At 37.9% G+C, this 17,888-nt stretch overlaps 1 protein-coding gene across 11 annotated transcripts in view; it reads left to right on the plus strand.

Annotated features, from left to right (window-relative positions):
* EVA1A (eva-1 homolog A, regulator of programmed cell death) overlaps positions 1-13,757 on the plus strand; it is an 83,110-nt gene extending 69,353 nt beyond the window's left edge. For all 11 annotated transcript variants that reach the window (XM_036873014.1, XM_036873017.1, XM_036873008.1 and 8 more), the window contains one exon: positions 12,187-13,757. In XM_036873014.1, the coding sequence (XP_036728909.1) occupies positions 12,187-12,560 (374 nt within the window). In that variant the 3' untranslated portion in view covers positions 12,561-13,757. The remainder of the gene's footprint in view (positions 1-12,186) is intronic.
* The last annotated feature ends 4,131 nt before the right edge of the window (positions 13,758-17,888 follow it).

Here is a 17,888-nt window from a genome sequence, read left to right on the forward strand (position 1 = left end):
CAGAGTTCTTTGTGCAGATATAAGAAAATATGAGCATACAGTCTCACCTGCCCCACTGTTATACACAGGTAGCATATCCTATATACTGTTTTGTACTTCACTTTTTTCACTGAAGAATGTATTTTGAAAATATTGTATTTAATAGCAGTGTATAGAGAGCTTCCTCATTCTTTTAGACAACTACACACTGTTCCATTGTACAGAGGAATCATAGTTTAACCAGTCATGGCCAGTGGGAATGGTTCAAATCTTTTCAAACAGGACAACAAACCTGCAATAAATAACCGTGGCATACATACGTTTTCAAGTGCATTTGTAGAATAAATTCTCAAAAGTAGAATTGCTGGATCAAGTGTATAATAATTATTATTTATGATAAGTATTACCAAATTGGCATTTAAAGAGTTTCACAAATTTACTGCTTATAAGATGTATGAGAAAACCCTGTTATAGTATTTTCAAACTGTTGGATTTTTGACAGTCTGATAGATAAAAAATAATATCTAGATGTCATTTAATTTTTGTTTCTCTAGGTCATAGGTCAGGAAACTTTTTCTTTAAAGAGCTAGATTGTAAATATTTTCAGCTTTGTAGGCCATACAGTTTCTATTCTAACTCTCAACTCTGTGTTGTAGCATGCAAGCAGACATAGACAAAACATAAATGAATGGGCATGGCTATGTGCCAATAACAAAACAGACAGCTGGTCAGATTTGGCTTGTGAGCCATAGTGTGCCAATCCCTGCTTTCAGCGAGCATCTTTTCATATGTTTAAGAGCCATTACTTTTCTGTGAGCTATTAATATTGGGTTGGCAAAAAAGTTCGTTCAGGTTTTTCTGTAAAATGCAATGGAAAAACACGAGCGAACTTTTTGGCCAGCCCGATTTTTGTGTTTTTTTTTTTTTGTCCATTTACTTTATTGGTGTCTTTTTTCTTAATGCTCTTTCTAGGTCCTCTTTATATATTAGGTCTCTGTTACATATTTCAAATATTTTTCCCAATTTGTCATTTAACTTTGCTTACAGTAATTTTTTTCATTGAATAAGTTTTGGGGGATGATTTATTTTTTTATTAACCAATATTCTTTGGATGTTTAACTGCCACTATAGCTGTGCAGGCCATGCAGTATTTAACCAGAATTTGAATCACTTTTCCTATGAGATTGGCATGAGGGAGGTGGTCTCAGCAATGAGGGAGAGTAGACCAACATTACTCAATTAATAGTCACAAATTTGGAGATTTAAGAAAGTATTGTAATTTCTGTTTTATATTATTATTATTCTATTATTTATATGGGAATCTGGTGAAGGCTGAGAACCTTTATGTCTCTAGGTCAAAGGCACTGTACACTCACATTAAATTTTTGTGGAATAAAGTAATCATTTATTGACTTATAAAATAAAATAAAAATCCAACAGTTGTAATATCCCCTTTCGGAGAGTTTGGTGAAAGTGGTACTTTTATACACAGCTGTTGGCAAGATAAAGTAATGTACCATTTTTTTGTTGTTGTTGCTGTTGCAATATAGTTATAATTTTATTTAACATGAAGTTAGTATTTATAATGTTTAATCATTACAGTTTTAGATGACATTTTTTCAGTTAAAGCTATGTTCTCTTTCACATAGAGAAATATGTTTTTTTGTGTGTGTATGCATTACTCTTTTGAGGTTGGGCTGTAGTAGACACAGAGCTGCTTCTATTGAAATGGCCACATTTAAAATAAATAATTCACGAGTTTCTGTTTTCCTTAGTTCTTAAAGTACCTCGTTGGATAAGGGATGGTTAGTGGGCTTATGGTGTGAACTTTCATTTAGCAATTTGTATCAAGAGATATAAAAATATATACCCTTTTGACATGAAGATTTCTATTCTGAGAATTCATTATAAAAGCAGTAAGTGAAACAAACAAGCAAAAAAGGAAGTAGTGTTAAGCACAAAAATGTTCCTTCCATCATTTTTTTTTTTTTTTAATTTTATTTATTTATTTATTTATCCATTTATGGCTGTGTTGGGTCTTCGTTTCTGTGCGAGGGCCTTCTCCAGTTGCGGCGAGTGGGGGCCACTCTTCATCGCGGTGCGCGGGCCTCTCACTATCGCGGCCTCTCTTGTTGCGGAACACAGGCTCCAGACGCGCAGGCTCAGCAATTGTGGCTCACGGGCCCAGTTGCTCCACAGCATGTGGGATCCTCCCAGACCAGGGCTCGAACCCATGTCCCCTGCACTGGCAGGCAGACTCTCAACCACTGCGCCACCAGGGAAGCCCCATCATTTTTAATAAAAAAGAAATTTGCAACAACCTAAGTATCCAAAGTTAGGAAACTGTTTTTGTAGCCTATGGTGCATTCACTGGGTAGAATACTATGTAGCCATTGTTAAGTATGATTGACTGGAAGACTGTGGCGCAATACAGAAAGACATTTACATTATATGAAACGTGTATCCTTGGGGCAAAGAATGAATAGGTGGAGCACAGAGGATTTTTAGGGCAGTGAAAATACTGTGTATGATGGATACATATCATTATACATTTTTTGAAACTGATAGAAGGTACACCACCAAGAGTGAACCCGAATATAAACTCTGGGCTTTGGGTTATTATATGTCTATAAGGTTCATGTGTCAAATATAATAATTGTACCAAATTATACCAAATGTAACAAATGTACCACTCTGCTGGGAGATGTTGATAATGGCGGAAGCTATTGCATGTGTGGGGTTGGGAGGTATATGGGAAATCTCCGTACCTTCCACTTAATTTTGCTGTGAACCTAAAACTGCTCTAAAAATATCATCTTAAAAACAAACAAAAAGTATAGCCAGAGAAAAAAATATAAGTTGTATATAAACTGATTATAACCAAGTAAATATAAATTTATATAAGAGAAAGAAAGAACAGAAGAAAATTCGCTTCACTGCACTTCATAGTGTGTAGTTACATTCAGGTTGTAAGATTATGGTGATTTGATAGACTTTTTTCTATTCCCTACTCTTTTAATATTGTACTATTATATATAAATCATTTGTCACATATATATGCATATATCCATACTGGCATATATCTATTTATCCACATATAATAATTGAACTTTTAGAAATTGTGTATTCATGATTTAATTCAATAAATATTTAAGAGATAGGCACCGTGAGCAAAGCACTGGCTGGATGCTGTGGAAATCCAAAGTGAATCATATGGATTCTCTTCTCAAATTTCTTGCTGTTGTATGGGGAATATAGTGGTTACATAACTGATTATAATACAACTATATAAAGTGTGCTTAGATTGGAGGAGCTAATTACACTCCTCCCTTCCATACTCAAAGAGCCAGAAAAGCATCAGAATACAGTATCAACTTGCCCAATAAATAAGCCAGGTCAGATAATGTGTCAAGGCCTTCTACCTAGCTGCCCTTGAGTCCTGGGCTATAGGACTGCAGGTCTTTCCCACTGCAGGTAAAGAAAAGTGAGTAGGGTGGATTAGGATGAGGTGGAATAATGAAAGGCCTCTTCTGGGGTGTTTGTTGCCTGGGGGCAGGAGAGGGGGAGTAGGAGAAGAGAGGGGAAGCTGAAAGAAGTGAAAGCAAAGAAGAACCAGCACCAGAGCCAGCCTAGTGGGCACAGTGATTCTCCAATACTCCTTGCTGGGGAAGAAAAAATCAGAGCTGGAAAGAGAAGGAAGGAAGCTTTCTCCAGCATTTCAGAGAAGGCAGAAGTGTTAATGGGAGTCTTTGTTTTTCTATAGGGAGGGGCAGAATCCCATAAAGAGACATCCTCACAGTGCCTTAAGAATTCAGAGAAGAGTTTGTGCTGAATACTCCCTGATTCTACACAAGCCACACAGTTCTCTTTAAAGCCTCTTTTTAAAACCTTTTCTTTTCCACTCAAGGGATTGCAAGCTGTAGGGCCAAGAAGAAAGTCCATGCAGGGAAAAGATTACATTTGCACAGACCTCAGCTGAACTGGCCTGGACTGGTGTTACTGTTCTCTCCTACTGAGTCTGTTGGGCATGATCTGACTTCCAAGGGTGCAAATGAAATTAGCCCCAGGACCTCCCCATAGGGTCTCTTCCTGCCAATGAAAACAATGACCCTGCAGGAAGCAAGATATAGCAATACATTTATTTTTATTTATTGAGGGAAAACTACCATCAATAGCCCTCTCTATTCTGCTTCTTGGTTCAATTAACAGCTATCTGGATCTCCTCAAGACGAGGGTAGATCATTGCCTAAGAGGAAGTGACCTGGAACAGAGAGAGAAAAAGCAACCACAATAGAACTACAGTTTGATTTTTGTAGAAGAATGATGAAGAGAAACAACACAAATTATATCAGCTGTGAAAATCAGTCCTGAGTCACCTGCTCAGGATCCAGTGAGACTCAGTAAAAACTCCTTGCCCTCTCTGGTTGCTTTTACTGGGTTTCTCTGGAAATCCGTGTCTGAGACAATTGTAGGCAAAAAAAGATGTTTTCTGACCTGGGAAGTAAGACAGGACAGGATGGACTAGTTACACTAGAGGGAGAATAGTGGTTTCCAACATTCAGTTCAGTAACCATCTTCAAGTTAACCTATGTTATAGGTGGGGTGAGGGCAGGTTGTGAAAGAGAGACATTAACTCACAGGGAAGGGAGGATGGGATGAGAAAGGAAGGGAATAAGGGAGAGAAGGAAAGAGGGAGGAAAACAGATAGATGGGTAGAGGAATGAGAGAGAGGGAGGGAGGGAAGGGAAGAGGGAGAGAGAGAGAGAAAGGAGGGAAGGAAGGAAGGAAGGAAGGGAGAGAGGGAGGGAGGAAGGAAGGAAGGGGAAAGAGGGGAAGAAAATAAATAGAGTGAGAGTAAGTTGTCAGTTATTGCAAGGATCTGGGGTAATCCCTTTATGCTTTTCATCTGTAATATCTTTACCACAATTCAGCAGAGTTGGTAGTGTTATCGTTGTTTAAAAGAAGTGTCTGAGATAAGGCTTCAAATACAGGTCTGCCTGATGGTTTTCCACCCTGATAAAAGCATGAATTTGTACATCTTTTCTAGAAAGCCTTTTCAGATTCCCATATTTGAAGTTAGCTTTTCCACTCACCTTTGCATTTCCAGAAATCCTTCTTCATGTTTCTATAGTTGCACTTCCCTTTGGTACTGCAACGGATAAGGCCATCTTCCCTGCTGGGCTGTTAAGCTCCTAAAGGCAAAGAGTTCACTCAATCCTCTCAGTGTTTGCTGAATATCAGTTTGCTTGATATTGGCTGGACAGAGTTCAGTTTCAGCCTCCTTCTCTCTCCCTTTCTTTCTTTTCTTCCCTCCCTCCTTTCTTTCTTTCTTTCTTTCTTTCTTTTTCTCTCTTTCTCTCTTTCTTTCTCTTTCTTTTTTTCTTTTCTTTTCTTTCTTTCTTTCTTTCTTTCTTTCTTTCTTCCTTCCTTCCTTCTTCCTTCTTCCTTCCTTCCTTCTTTCTTTCTCTTTCTTTCCTTCCTTCCTTCTTTCTTCCTTTTTCTTTCTTCCTTCCTCCCTTTCTTTCTTTCTTTCTTTCTTTCTTTCCTTCTTTCTTTCTTTCTTTCTTTCTTTCCTTCTTTCCTTCCTTCCCTTCCTTCCTTTCTTTTTCTTTCTCTTTCTTTCATTCTTTCTTTTTCTTTCTTTCTCCCTTCCCTTCTCTTCCTCCCTCCCTTCTCTCTCTCTCCCTCCTTCCCTTCCTTTCTTTCTTTAAATAAGATATAATTTGACATAGAACATGGTATAGATTTAAGGTGAGAATGCTTTGCTTTGATACATTTCTGTATTGCAGTATGATCACCATTGTAGCGTTAGCTAACACCTCTTTCACGTCATATAATTACTATCTTCTTTTTTTGTGGTGAGAACAATTAAGATCTAGTGTCTTAGCAACTTTGAAGTCTATAATACAATATTGTTGTCTATAATGACTATGCTGTGCATTAGGTCTCCAGGACTTATTTATCTACTAGTTGCTAACGTGTACCTTTAAACAACATATTCCCAGTTCCCCCACCCCACAGCCCCTGGTAACCAGTGTTCTACTCTGTTTTTATGTGTTCAACTTTTTTAGATTCCTCATGTTACTGATATCATATATTATTTGTCTTTGTCTGACTTATTTCATTTTAGCATAATGCCCTTGAGGTCCATCCATGTTATAAATGGCAGGATCTCCTTCTTTTTTATGGCTGAATAATACTGTAATATATATCACATTTTCTTTATCCATTCACCTGTTGATAGATACTTAGGTTGTTTCCATAATTTGGTTATTGTGAATAATGCTGCCATAAACATGGGAATGCAACTATCTCTTTAAGATGGTGATGTCATCTCCTGTTTCCTTGATCATCCCAATAGATGCAGAAAAAACATTTGACAAAATACAACTTTCTTTAATGATAAACCCTCAACAAATTGGGTATAAAAGGAATATATCACAGTATAATAAAGGCAATATATTACAAGCCCACAGCTAACAGCATACTAATTGGTGAAAGATGAAAGTTTTTGATCAACAAAGCCTCCACCATTTTACTGACCCCTTTACATTTTTGATGTCACAATTTACCTCTTTTTATATTGTGTATTCTTTAACAGACTATAGTGGTTTTAGTTATTTTTAGTACCCTTTTCCTTTAACCTTTATACTGCAGTTAAGTGGTTAACACAGCATCATAGTACAGAATTAGAGTTTTCTAAATCTGAAACTGTATATTTACTGTATATTTACTTTTACCAGTGTGTTGTATACTTTAATATGTTTTCATGTCACTAATTAGCATATTTTCTCCCTCATATCTGAAGGATAATTTTGCCAGGTAAAGTATTCTTGGCTGGCAATTTTTTTTTCAACAATTTGAATAGGTAATTCCACTCTCTTCTGGCCTGTAACGTTTCTGCTGATAAATCCTCTAATAGCCTAATGGGGGTTCCTTTGTAAGTTTATTATCTTTCTTCCTCTGGCGTTTTAAGGATTCTCTCCTTTTCCTTGATTTTTGACAATTTCATTATAATGTTCTTGGTAGTCGTTTGCATTGAGATAGTAGGATGGTATATTAGTTTCATAAACTTGGATGTCTAAGACTCTCCCTAGGTTTGTGAAGTTCTCAGCTACCATTTCCTCAAATAAGCTTTCTGCCCCTCTCTTCTCCTTCTGGAACCCCAGTTATGCTATATATTTGTAAGTTTGATTGAATCCCATAGATCATGTACACTTTCTTCCTTCTTTTTCATTCTTTTTTCTCTGTTCACTTCTGATTGGGTTATTTCAAAATTACTGTCTTCTTGGTTGCTTATTTTGTCTTCCATTTGATCTACCCTGCTGCAGATTCTCTCTGTTTCATTTTTCATTTTAATCATCAAATTCTTCAGCTCCAAAACTTCTGTTTGGTTCTTTTTTATGGTTTTTAACTTTTTGATAAATTTCTCACTTTGTACATGTATTATTTTCCTGATTTTATTGAATTGTCTTCTGTGTTTCTTGTAGCTCACTGTTTCCTCAAAACAGCTATTTTGAATTCTTTACCAGCTAGATTATAAGATTTTTTGCTTTTGAGTTCAGTTCTTGAAGGATTATTATCTTTTGGTGATGATGTGTTTTCTTGATTCTTCCTCTTTCTTGTAGTTCAGACACCTCCTCAAATCTTTACTAGTTGCTTTCAGATAGGGTATACTGTTTGTTGATCCTGTTCTATCTGGGGTTCTCTCTGACCTTGTATTTATACACCTGCTCTGTACTTCTTGCTCCCTCTTGTGGCAGAATTCTTAAGCTTTTATGTCTTCTGTGGTTCTTACAACTCACCTGGCTGGCTGCTAGATATCTCTCTTGTTTTCCAGAAGGTAGCAGTACAGCTCAAGTTTGTGTTTTCTCTCTTGCCCACAGATCCTGGTCTGTTTTTCTAATAGCACTCCATTCACCCTGCTCACTCCTGCTGCCAATCTCTGAGTGCAAACAAGGAGCCACCACAGAGTGAGGGGAGGTGTGGGTTTAGTACTTGGGGCATTGGGGGTAACCACCAGCTGGTGGGGATATCCTTGGCTGAGGTTCTCCCAGGGGCTCTTGAGTGGACTTCCTGCTGAAGCCCTGAGCACAGACAGCAGGAACCATGCCCCTTTAATGCCTTTTGATGTTCTTATTAGGCTTTTCTGATCTTCTCCCTTCCCCCAGTCATGGAGGTCCTGCTTCCAGTACTCCTAATGTTGCTGGAGAAAAATGAGTTTCTCTCACAGCATCCAGCATAGCTGGGGTAGCCGGGCACTCACACTGTACTCTCCTTTTCACCTGTGGAGAGGTCACCACAGGATAGTTCAGTCTGTTATTGTGTCAACTTGTGGGGAGTGGCAAAGCTGAAAACGTTCCTCTTTCCCTCTCCACTGCATTCAAGCTCGTGTGTGTGTGTGTACGTGTGTGTTTTTCCCTCCAGTCGTGTGCTCTAATCACCTCCAGGGGGCTGGAATTTTACAAATTCTCTCTCATCTGTGGGTATTTGCCCAAGTCAGCACTCTCCAGGTTTTCCCCAATCATGGCTGGTAGTTGTTGAGGCAGGTTTGCTCGCTCTGCTGATTCTGCAGCCCAAACCAAGGTTTGTCTGTCTATTACCAGCTGAACAGGTAAGCAAGAGTTCTCCCTGGTCCCTTGGCATATGATATTAGATCACACAATTCCCACAGAGGCACTGTGGTTTATGGATAGATACCTCATTAGTTGTACAAAAAGTAAGGATGTCTTACACTACCATGATGTTAATGTCAGTCCCTTTTTACTATGTTTCATTGTTTGTTGACTACTCTTATGTTGATTATTCATGTTTTCTTTTTTCTTCTTTAAACAGTTTTTATTTCACATCGTCCCTTTTTGTATTCAGTCATATGCATACATTTCTTCCCTTGCAGTAAACATTGGACTATTCGTGTTTTCTATTTTCTTCTCTATTCTTTTCTTTGTACCTATACTTTTTATCTATTTTACTCACATCACTCTCATTTCAGTGGAGGTTTCAGAGAGAAGGAGGGATCATAAACACATGTGTTCAGTATGCTGTGTTCAGACTGATAGAACCTTTTTTGGGTACAATTTGAAATGTATAAAACCTGAAAATGCCTAAGCCCTTTGATACAGCTGTTCTGTTTCTAGATTAACTAACCTGTAGAAATAATTCTGCAATGCATAGATATATACAAGGACAAAAAGATACTAACTTTAGCATTGATTGTAATAGTGAAAAATAGGAAACAATTTATATGCTATCAACAAGGAAAAGGTTAAACTTTGATGTCTATACTACAGAAAAATACGCAGCAGTCAAAAAGAATACTATTGACATATGTTGAAATCTCTCTAAGGAATATTCTTGAATTTAAAAAGCAAATATAAATCATATATGATTCCACTTATATTCTTTAAAAACCACAAAACAATATATACATTTTGATTCATACTTACAAGTGAATATAGATTATGGATCTAATTTGCTGATGTCAGTCTTGGGTCTGGTCAGATTGACCATGCCCTTTGACTCAAGGCAAGGCATGTCCCAGTGCTCTCACATGTAGAAAGTGAGAGCTCTTCACTCAGAGGCTCTCATTCTGTTGAACACATCGTACAGGGATCATCACTGGGCCCACTAAGTATATTACTCATCAGCAGAATGATTATTTTCTTCTCTCACCAAGAAAGAGTTTAAATTACTCCCCCAAAAATTAACCTGATGAGGGCATGCAAAAATGCCCACACTGGCTTTCAATCTGTGATTGTATAAGTTATCTATTGCTGCACAGCAAATTACAGATCTTCCTCAACTTACCCATTGTAAATTGAAAATATCATAAGTCAAAAATGCATTTAAAAAAAATTTTATCTTGTATTGGACTATAGTTGATTTACAATGTTGTATTAGATTCAGGTGTACAGCAAAGTGATTCAGTTATATGTATACATATATCTATCCTTTTTCAAATTCTTTTCCCATTTAGGTTATTGTGGAATATTAACCAGAGTTCCCTGTGCTCTACAGGAGGTCCTAGTTTAAATATAGTAGTTTGTATATGTCATTCCCACACTTCCAATTTATCCCTCCCCTCCACCTTTCCCCTTTAGTAACCATAAGTTTTTTTCTAAGTCTGTGAGTCTGTTTCTGTTTGGTAAATAAGCTCATTTGTATCGTATTTTTTTACTTCTACATATAAGTGATATCATATGATATTTGCCTTTTCTCTGTCTGACTTACTTTACTTAGTATGATAATCTCCAGGTCCATCCATATTGCTGCAAATGGCATTATTTCATTCTCTGTATTGATTGAGTAATATTCCATTGTGTGTGTGTGTGTGTGTGTGTGTGTGTGTGTGTGTGTGTGTATCTCCATTCATCTGTCAATGGACATGTAGGTTGCTTCCAAGTCTTGGCTATTATAAACAGCAATGCAATGAACATTGGGGCACATGTATCATTTCGAACCATGGTTTTCTCCAGATACATGCCCAAGAGTGGGATTGCTGGTTCATTGGTAGCTCTATTTTTAGTTTTTTAAGGAACTTCCATACTGTTCTCCATAGTAGCTGTACCAATTTACATTCCCACCAACAGTGTAGGAGGGTTCCCTTTTCTCCACACCCTTTCCAGCATTTATTGTTTGCAGACATTTTGATGATGGCCATTCTGACTGGTGTGAGGTGATATCTCAATGTAATTATATCTCTAATAATTAGTGATGTTGAGCATCTTTTCATGTGCCTCTTGGCCATCTGAAGGTCTTCTTTGGAGAAATGTCTCATTTAGGTCTTCTACCCATTGTTTGATTGGGTTTTTTTTTTTTTTTGATATTGACAAAAATGCACTTAATACACCTAACCTGTGGAACATCATAGCTTAGCCTAACCTACCTCAAATGTGTTCAGAACACTTACATTAATCTGTAGTTGGTCAAAATCATCTAACACAAAGCCTATTTTATAATAAAGTGTTTAATATCTCATGTAATTTATTGACTACTATACTGAAAGTGATAAACTGAATGGTTGTCCACATTCAGAATGGCTGTAAGTGATCATGTGGCTGACTGGGAGTACAGCTCACTGCTGCTGCCCAGCATCAGGAGACAGTATTGTACTGCATATTGATAGCGCAGGGAAAGATCAAAATTTTAAATTAGAAGTACAATTTCTACTTGAGTGCATATTGCTTTCACTCCATTGTAAAGTTAAAAAAATCATAAGTCTAGCCATTGCAATTCAGGGACCATCTGTACCTCAAAACAACACATATTAATTATCTCTCTGTTTCTATAAGTCAGGAATCTGGGATTGGCATAGCTGTGTTCTCTGGTTCAAGGTGTCTCACAAGGCTGCTGCATGGCCAGGGTTGTGGCCACCTCAATGTTCCACCAGGGTATGATTCACTTCAAAATTTTAAATTCCAGTAAAATAACATTATTTACTACAAAAGTAATGCCAATGAGAATAGAATACTTAAAAATACAGCTAAGCAAAATAAACTTTAAACTACACAAAACATATTCATACACTTCCAAGCTTTGAAGGCTGTTAGAGGCCACACTTAGTTCCTCGCTATACAGGCCTCTCTGTAGCACAGATCATAGCATGGGAACTGACTGCATCAGAGCAAGCAAATGAGTAAGTTAAAGAGAGAGCATGAGTAAGTTGGAAGTCAGTCTTAGGTTACCTGATCTTGAGTCATCCATCACTTTTGTTAGAAGTAAGTCACTAGGTCCAGCCCACAATGTCCAGCCCTTGGAGGGAAGGGCTTGCATAAGAGTATGAATACCAAGAGGTGGGGGGGATCATCTCAGAAGTTACCTACAGCTATGGTTAAAAGGTAATTCAAGGGGTTGCAGGAGCAAATTCAGAAACAGATTTTTCTGGTATAAGCAAATGGCACAGTTACTTGCTTCTAGTAAATGCTAAATAATATTTTTTCTTTTTTTTTAACTTTTCATTTTGAAATAATTTTGAAGTTAAGTTACAGGAATAGTAAGAGAATTCCATACACTCTTTACCCACATTCACCATTTGTTGAAAATTATATTTTGAAAACATTATGCAATTTGTCACATGGAAAGGCAATATTTGTAACCATCAAAGCTTTGAGGTCTGGTGAGAGGCGTGCATCCTGTGCTGGAGTCATATTTGCTCTCTGCATATATAGTTGTCATCTCTCAAATGTTCTCTTCTTCCTCCTCCTCCAGAAAATACTGAGCGAGCAGCTCTGTACTTTGTCTCTGGTGTGTGCATCGGGCTGGTCCTCACCGTAGCTGCCTTGGTGATGAGGATCTCTTGCCACACAGACTGCCGGCAGCATCCCCAGAAGAAGTTCCTGCAGGACCAAGAAAGCAGCAGCAACAGCAGCGACAGCGAGGATGGCAGCTCCTACGCGGCATCCGACATCTCAGTCAGGAGACATGGTCGCTTCGAGAGGACTTTGAACCAGAACGTTTTCACCTCAGCGGAGGAGCTGGAGCGCGCCCAGCGGCTAGAGGAGCGGGAACGCATCATCAGGGAGATTTGGATGAATGGCCAGCCCGAGGTTCCTGGCACCAGGAGCCTGTACCGCTACTACTAGGGGCAGGAGCAGGAATCCACACCCCGCTGTTAGCCGCCTGGTAGAAAAAGGGTCCTGCAAGGAGGACGGGCACAAAGAGTTGAACGCAGCTCTGCTAATGTTATGGTGGCAGAGATAAGCAGGACGTTCCCATTTTCTAGCCAGGAGGACTGATTTCTCCCTTTTGACTAAATTTATGGAGAAGTAGAAAAACCAAGTTGGTTCATCAACTTTTCCAGGTCTTGGAATAGTGCTGAAAACCCTCTCCAGCAATGTGGATGGAGATTAGAGAAATGGAACTTGTGGTTTCTCTTGATTTCTGAGGATCTCAGAAGTTTCTGCAGACTTCATTGCTATGTGTTATTTCTTTACAAAAGGAAATATTATTACAGGCTGAGGGCTAGGAAGAGCAGGGTTAACTTAACCCAGTAAATGCAACTTTCTAAATGACTCCATGCTATGGAGGTGATTTTGATCCAGATAGCATGATCAATGCTTATTGTTTAAGGTCTATTCTTTCAATCTTGTGTTGCAATGGCAACCTCAGGGATTAAAATCCTATTTTTTATTACAGTTCCCACTTCACTCATGAAAATGAATAATGTATTATAGGAGATGTGTCAGTGAACTAGAAAAATGTCAATAACCTCAAAGGATGAAGGGTTTTATTTTAAATAGCTTATAAAGAATATATTAACATGCAATTAATGCTACATGCATTTGAAAATGCAGCACAAGAATAAAAGCTGTGTTTTCGCCCCTTTTGGAGAGAAGAAAATTTTGTTATGACTCTAGATAATCATGATTTTAAACAATTTGTTTTTTTAAAAAAACCCATTTGGATTTCTAATAAAAGAATAGGAATAAAGCCAAAATTAAGTTGGGATAAAAAATAAATGTTACATAAGCTCTTTTTTTGTTTTATGTTTATTTCTGTGGTTACACTTACCCTAAACAGCAGCCCTTTTATATAGGTGGGTATGGTCTTTTGCCAGACCCTTCAAATAGCTGGAGAATTGTGAGAAACTGGAGAATGGAGAAATGGCCCCTAGGGGCTTTTCATTTCTGTATGTTTCTGTTATGATTACAGTATAGTTGAGTGATTGTTAAGCTGATAGGGGAATAGAAGACTTACCTAAGGCTAGAAATAATATGGTGGCCTCATACTGAGAGGGGAAGTTGGTAAGGAAGGAAGAGGGGCAAGGCTGAACCACATTTAGAAATGGGTTACAGAGGAGGAAGCAGCATCCTCCAGCCTGATAGACGGCAATAATGCATTCTATCAGTCTGTCGGATCCCTTCTCTGGCCATGCAGTGGGTTGCTTAGTCAGTCTGTCTGGATGCTCCAGAGCCTTCCTACTGTATTTCCCCTGTTCATTGGCTTTGTCATCATACCTGAGAAGATGGTTGGGAGACTTCCTCAGCTGGACACTCTATTACTTTGGGAACTCACTCTCTGTGATAGGGGCTTGGAAGTCTGTCTTAAGAACTGAATGGTTACAGATATCTGTTTCCCAAGGGGACAATAGTTTGCTTGAAACCCTCAATGGCTGGCTTGATTATACCTTTTTGAGTGATCTCATTGGCTAGTAACAACTGCCAAAAATCTTGTTAAATCTGCCTCTCTGAATCTGGGTTCTTACCCTTGTGGTTTCAGTCCCTTGGCAACAAGTGCAGGAATCATTCCATTCCCCTGGGCTTTAGATTAACACCATCTATATTGGCTTGTGCCACTTTTTAATTTTTTTTATTTTTTAAAATTAATTTTTATTGGAGTATAGTTTCTTTACACTGTTGTGTTAGTTTCTTGCTGTACAACCAAGAGAATAAGTTATACGTATAAATATATCCACTCTTTTTTTTATTTCCTTCCCATTTAGGTCACCACAGAGCACTGAGTAGAGTTCCCTGTGCTATATAGTAGGTTCTCATTAGCTATCTAATTTATACATAGTAGTGTATATATGTCAGTCCCAATCTCCCAATTCATCCACCCTCCTCCCCTGCTTGGTAACCATAAGTTTGTTCTCTACATCTGTGACTCTATTTCTGCTTTGCAAATAAATTCATCTCTACCATTTTTCTAGATTCCACATATAAATGATATTATACAATACTTGTTTTTCTCTTTCTGACTTACTTCACTCTGTATGACAGTCTATCATCTGGTCCATCCAGTTCTCTGCAAATGGCACTATTTTGTTCCTTTCTATGGCTGAGTAATATTCCATTGTATATATGTACTACATCTTTATCCATTCCTCTCTTGATGAACATTTAGGTTGCTTCCATGTCCTGGCTATAGTAAATAGTGCTGCAATGAACAACAGGATGCATGTATCCTTTAGAATTATGGTTTTCTGCAGATATATGCCCAGGAGAGGGATTGCTGGATCATATAGTAGCTCTATTTTTAGTTTTTTAAGGAACTTCCATACTGTTCTTCATAGTGGCAGTATCAGTTTACATTCCCACCAACAGTGAGGAGGGTTCCCTTTTCTCCACACTCTCTCAGCATTTATTGTTTCTAGATTTTTTGATGATGGCCTTTCTGACCAGTGTGAGGTGATACCGCATTGCAGTTTTGATTTGCATTTTTCTAATACTTAGTGATGTTGAGCATCTTTTCATGTGTCTGTTGGCCACTGTATGTCTTCTTTGGAGAAATATCTATTTAGGTCTTCCTCCCATTTTGTGACTGGGTTGTTTGTTTTCTTGATATTGGGATGCATGTGCTGTTTATATATTTTGGAGATTAATCCCTTGTCAGTTGCTTCACTTGCAAATGTATTCTCCCATTCTGAGGGTTGTCTTTTTGTTTTGTTTATGGTTTCCTTTGCTGGGCAAAAGCTTTTAGGTTTCATTAGGTCCCATTTATTTATTTTTGTTTTTATTTCCATTACTCTAGGTGGTGGATTGAAAAAGAACTTGCTGTGATTTATGTCAGAGAGTGTTCTGCCTACATTTCCTCTACGAGTTTTATAGTATCTGGCCATACATTTAGGTCTTTAATCCATTTTGAGTTTATTTTTGTGTGTGGTGCTAGGGAGTGTTCTAATTTCGCTTTTTTACATGTAGTTGTCCTGTTTTCCCAGCACAACTTACTGAAGATCCTGTCTTTTGTCCTTTGTATGTTCTTGCCTCCTTTGTCATAGATTAGGTGACCATAGGTGTATGGGTTTATCTCTGGACTTTCTATCCTGTTCCATTGATCTATAATTCTGTGTTTGTTCCAGTACCATACTCTTTTGATGACTGTAGTTTTGTAGTATAGTCTGAAATCAGGGAGCCTGATTCCTCCAGCTGCATTCTTCTTTCTCAAGATTGTTTTTGCTATTCGGAGTCTTTGTGTTTCCATACAAAGTGTAAAATTTTTCTGTTCTAATTCTGTGGAAAATGCCATTGGTAATTTGATAGGGATTGCACTGAATCTGTAGAATGCTTTGAGTAGTATAGTAATTTTCACAATATTGATTCTTCCAATCCAAGAACATGGTACATCTCTCCATCTGTTTGTGACATCTTTGATTACTTTCATCAGTGTTTTCTGAGGACAGGTCTTTTGCCTCTTTAGGTAGGTTTATTCCTAGGTATTTTATTTTTTTGATGCAATGGTAAATGGGATTGTTTCCTTAATCTCTCTTTCTGATCTTTCACTGTTAGTGTATAGGAATGCAAGAGACTTCTGTGTACAAATTTTGTATCCTGCAACTTTACCAAATTCATTGCTGAACTCCAGTAGATTTCTGGTAGCATCTTTAGGATATTCTATGTATAGTATCATGTTATCTGCAAACAGTGACAGTTTTACTTCTTCTTTTCCAACTTTGATTCCTTTTATTTCCTTTTCTTTTCTGATTGCCATGGCTAGGACTTCCAAAACTATGTTGAATAAAAGCAGTGAGAGTGGACATCCTTGTCTTGTTCCTGATCTTAGAGGAAATGCTTTCAGTTTTTCACCATTGAGAATGATGTTTCCTGTGGGTTTGTCATATGTGGCCTTTTTATGTTGAGATAGGTTCTTCTATACCCACTTTCTGGAGAGTTTTTTTTATCAAAAATGGTGTTGAATTTTGTCAAAAGCTTTTTCTGCATATGGTTTTTATTCTTCAATTTGTTGATGTGGTGTATCACATGATTGATTTGCATATATTGAAGAATCCTTGCATCCCTGGGATACATCCCACTTGATCATGGTGTATGATCCTTTTAATGTGTTGTTGGATTGGGTTTATTAGAATTTTGTTGAGGATTTTTGTGTCTATGTTAATCAGTGATATTGGCCTATAATTTTCTTTTTTGTGATAGCTTTTTCTGGTTTTGGTATCAGGGTTATGGTGGCCACGTAGAATGAGCTTGGGAGTCTTCCTCCCTCAGCAATTTTTTGGAAGAGTTTGAGAAGGACAGGTATTAGCTCTTCTCTAAATGTTTGATAGAACTCTCCTGTGAAGCCATCTGGCTCTGGGCTTTTGTTTGCTGTAAGGTTTTTTTAAAAATGTTGTCTGTGCTGGGTCTTTGTTGTGGCACACGGGCTTCTCTCTAGTTCTGGCACATGGGCTTCTCTAGTTGTGGTATGCAGGCTCTAGAGTGCACAAGGTCAGTAGCTGCAGTGTGTGGGCTTTTCTAGTTGTGGCAGAAAAACATGTGATCTCAGTAGTTGTGGCGTGTGGGCTTAGTTGCCCCACGGCATGTGGGATCTTAGTTCCCTGACCAGGGATTGAACCCACGTCCCCTGTATTGGAAGGCAGATTCTTAACCACTGGACCACCAGGGTAGTCCCTTTTGGAAGATTTTTAATCACAGTTTCAATTTCAGTACTTGTGATTAGTCTGTTCATATTTTCTATTTCTTCCTGGTTCAGTCTTGGAAGGTTGTATCTTTCTAAGAATTTGTCCATCTCTTCTAGGTTGTCCATTTTATTGGCATATTATTGCTTGTAGTAATATCTTATGATCCTTTGTATTTCTGTTGTGTCCATTGTAACTTCTTTTTCATTTCCAATTTCATTAATTTGAATCCTCTCCCTTTTTTTCTGATGAGTCTGGCTAAAGGTTTATCAATTTTGTTTATCTTCTCAAAGAATCAGCTTTTAGTTTCATTGATCTTTGCTATTGTTTTCTTTGTCTCCATTTCATTTATTTCTGGTCTGATCTTTATGACTTCTTTCCTTCTACTAACTTTAGATTTTGTTTGTTCTTCTTTCTCTAGTTGCTTTAGGTGTAAGGATAGTTGTTTATTTGAAATGTTTCTTGTTTGTTTGTTTTTGGCTGTGTTGGGTCTTTGTTGCTGCATGCGGGCTTTCTCTAGTTGTGGTGAGTGGGAGTTACTCCTTGTTGCGGTGTGTGGGCT

The sequence above is a fragment of the Balaenoptera musculus genome, chromosome 13 (assembly GCF_009873245.2).
Source record: "Balaenoptera musculus isolate JJ_BM4_2016_0621 chromosome 13, mBalMus1.pri.v3, whole genome shotgun sequence".
Classification (NCBI taxonomy): Eukaryota; Metazoa; Chordata; class Mammalia; order Artiodactyla; family Balaenopteridae; genus Balaenoptera; species Balaenoptera musculus.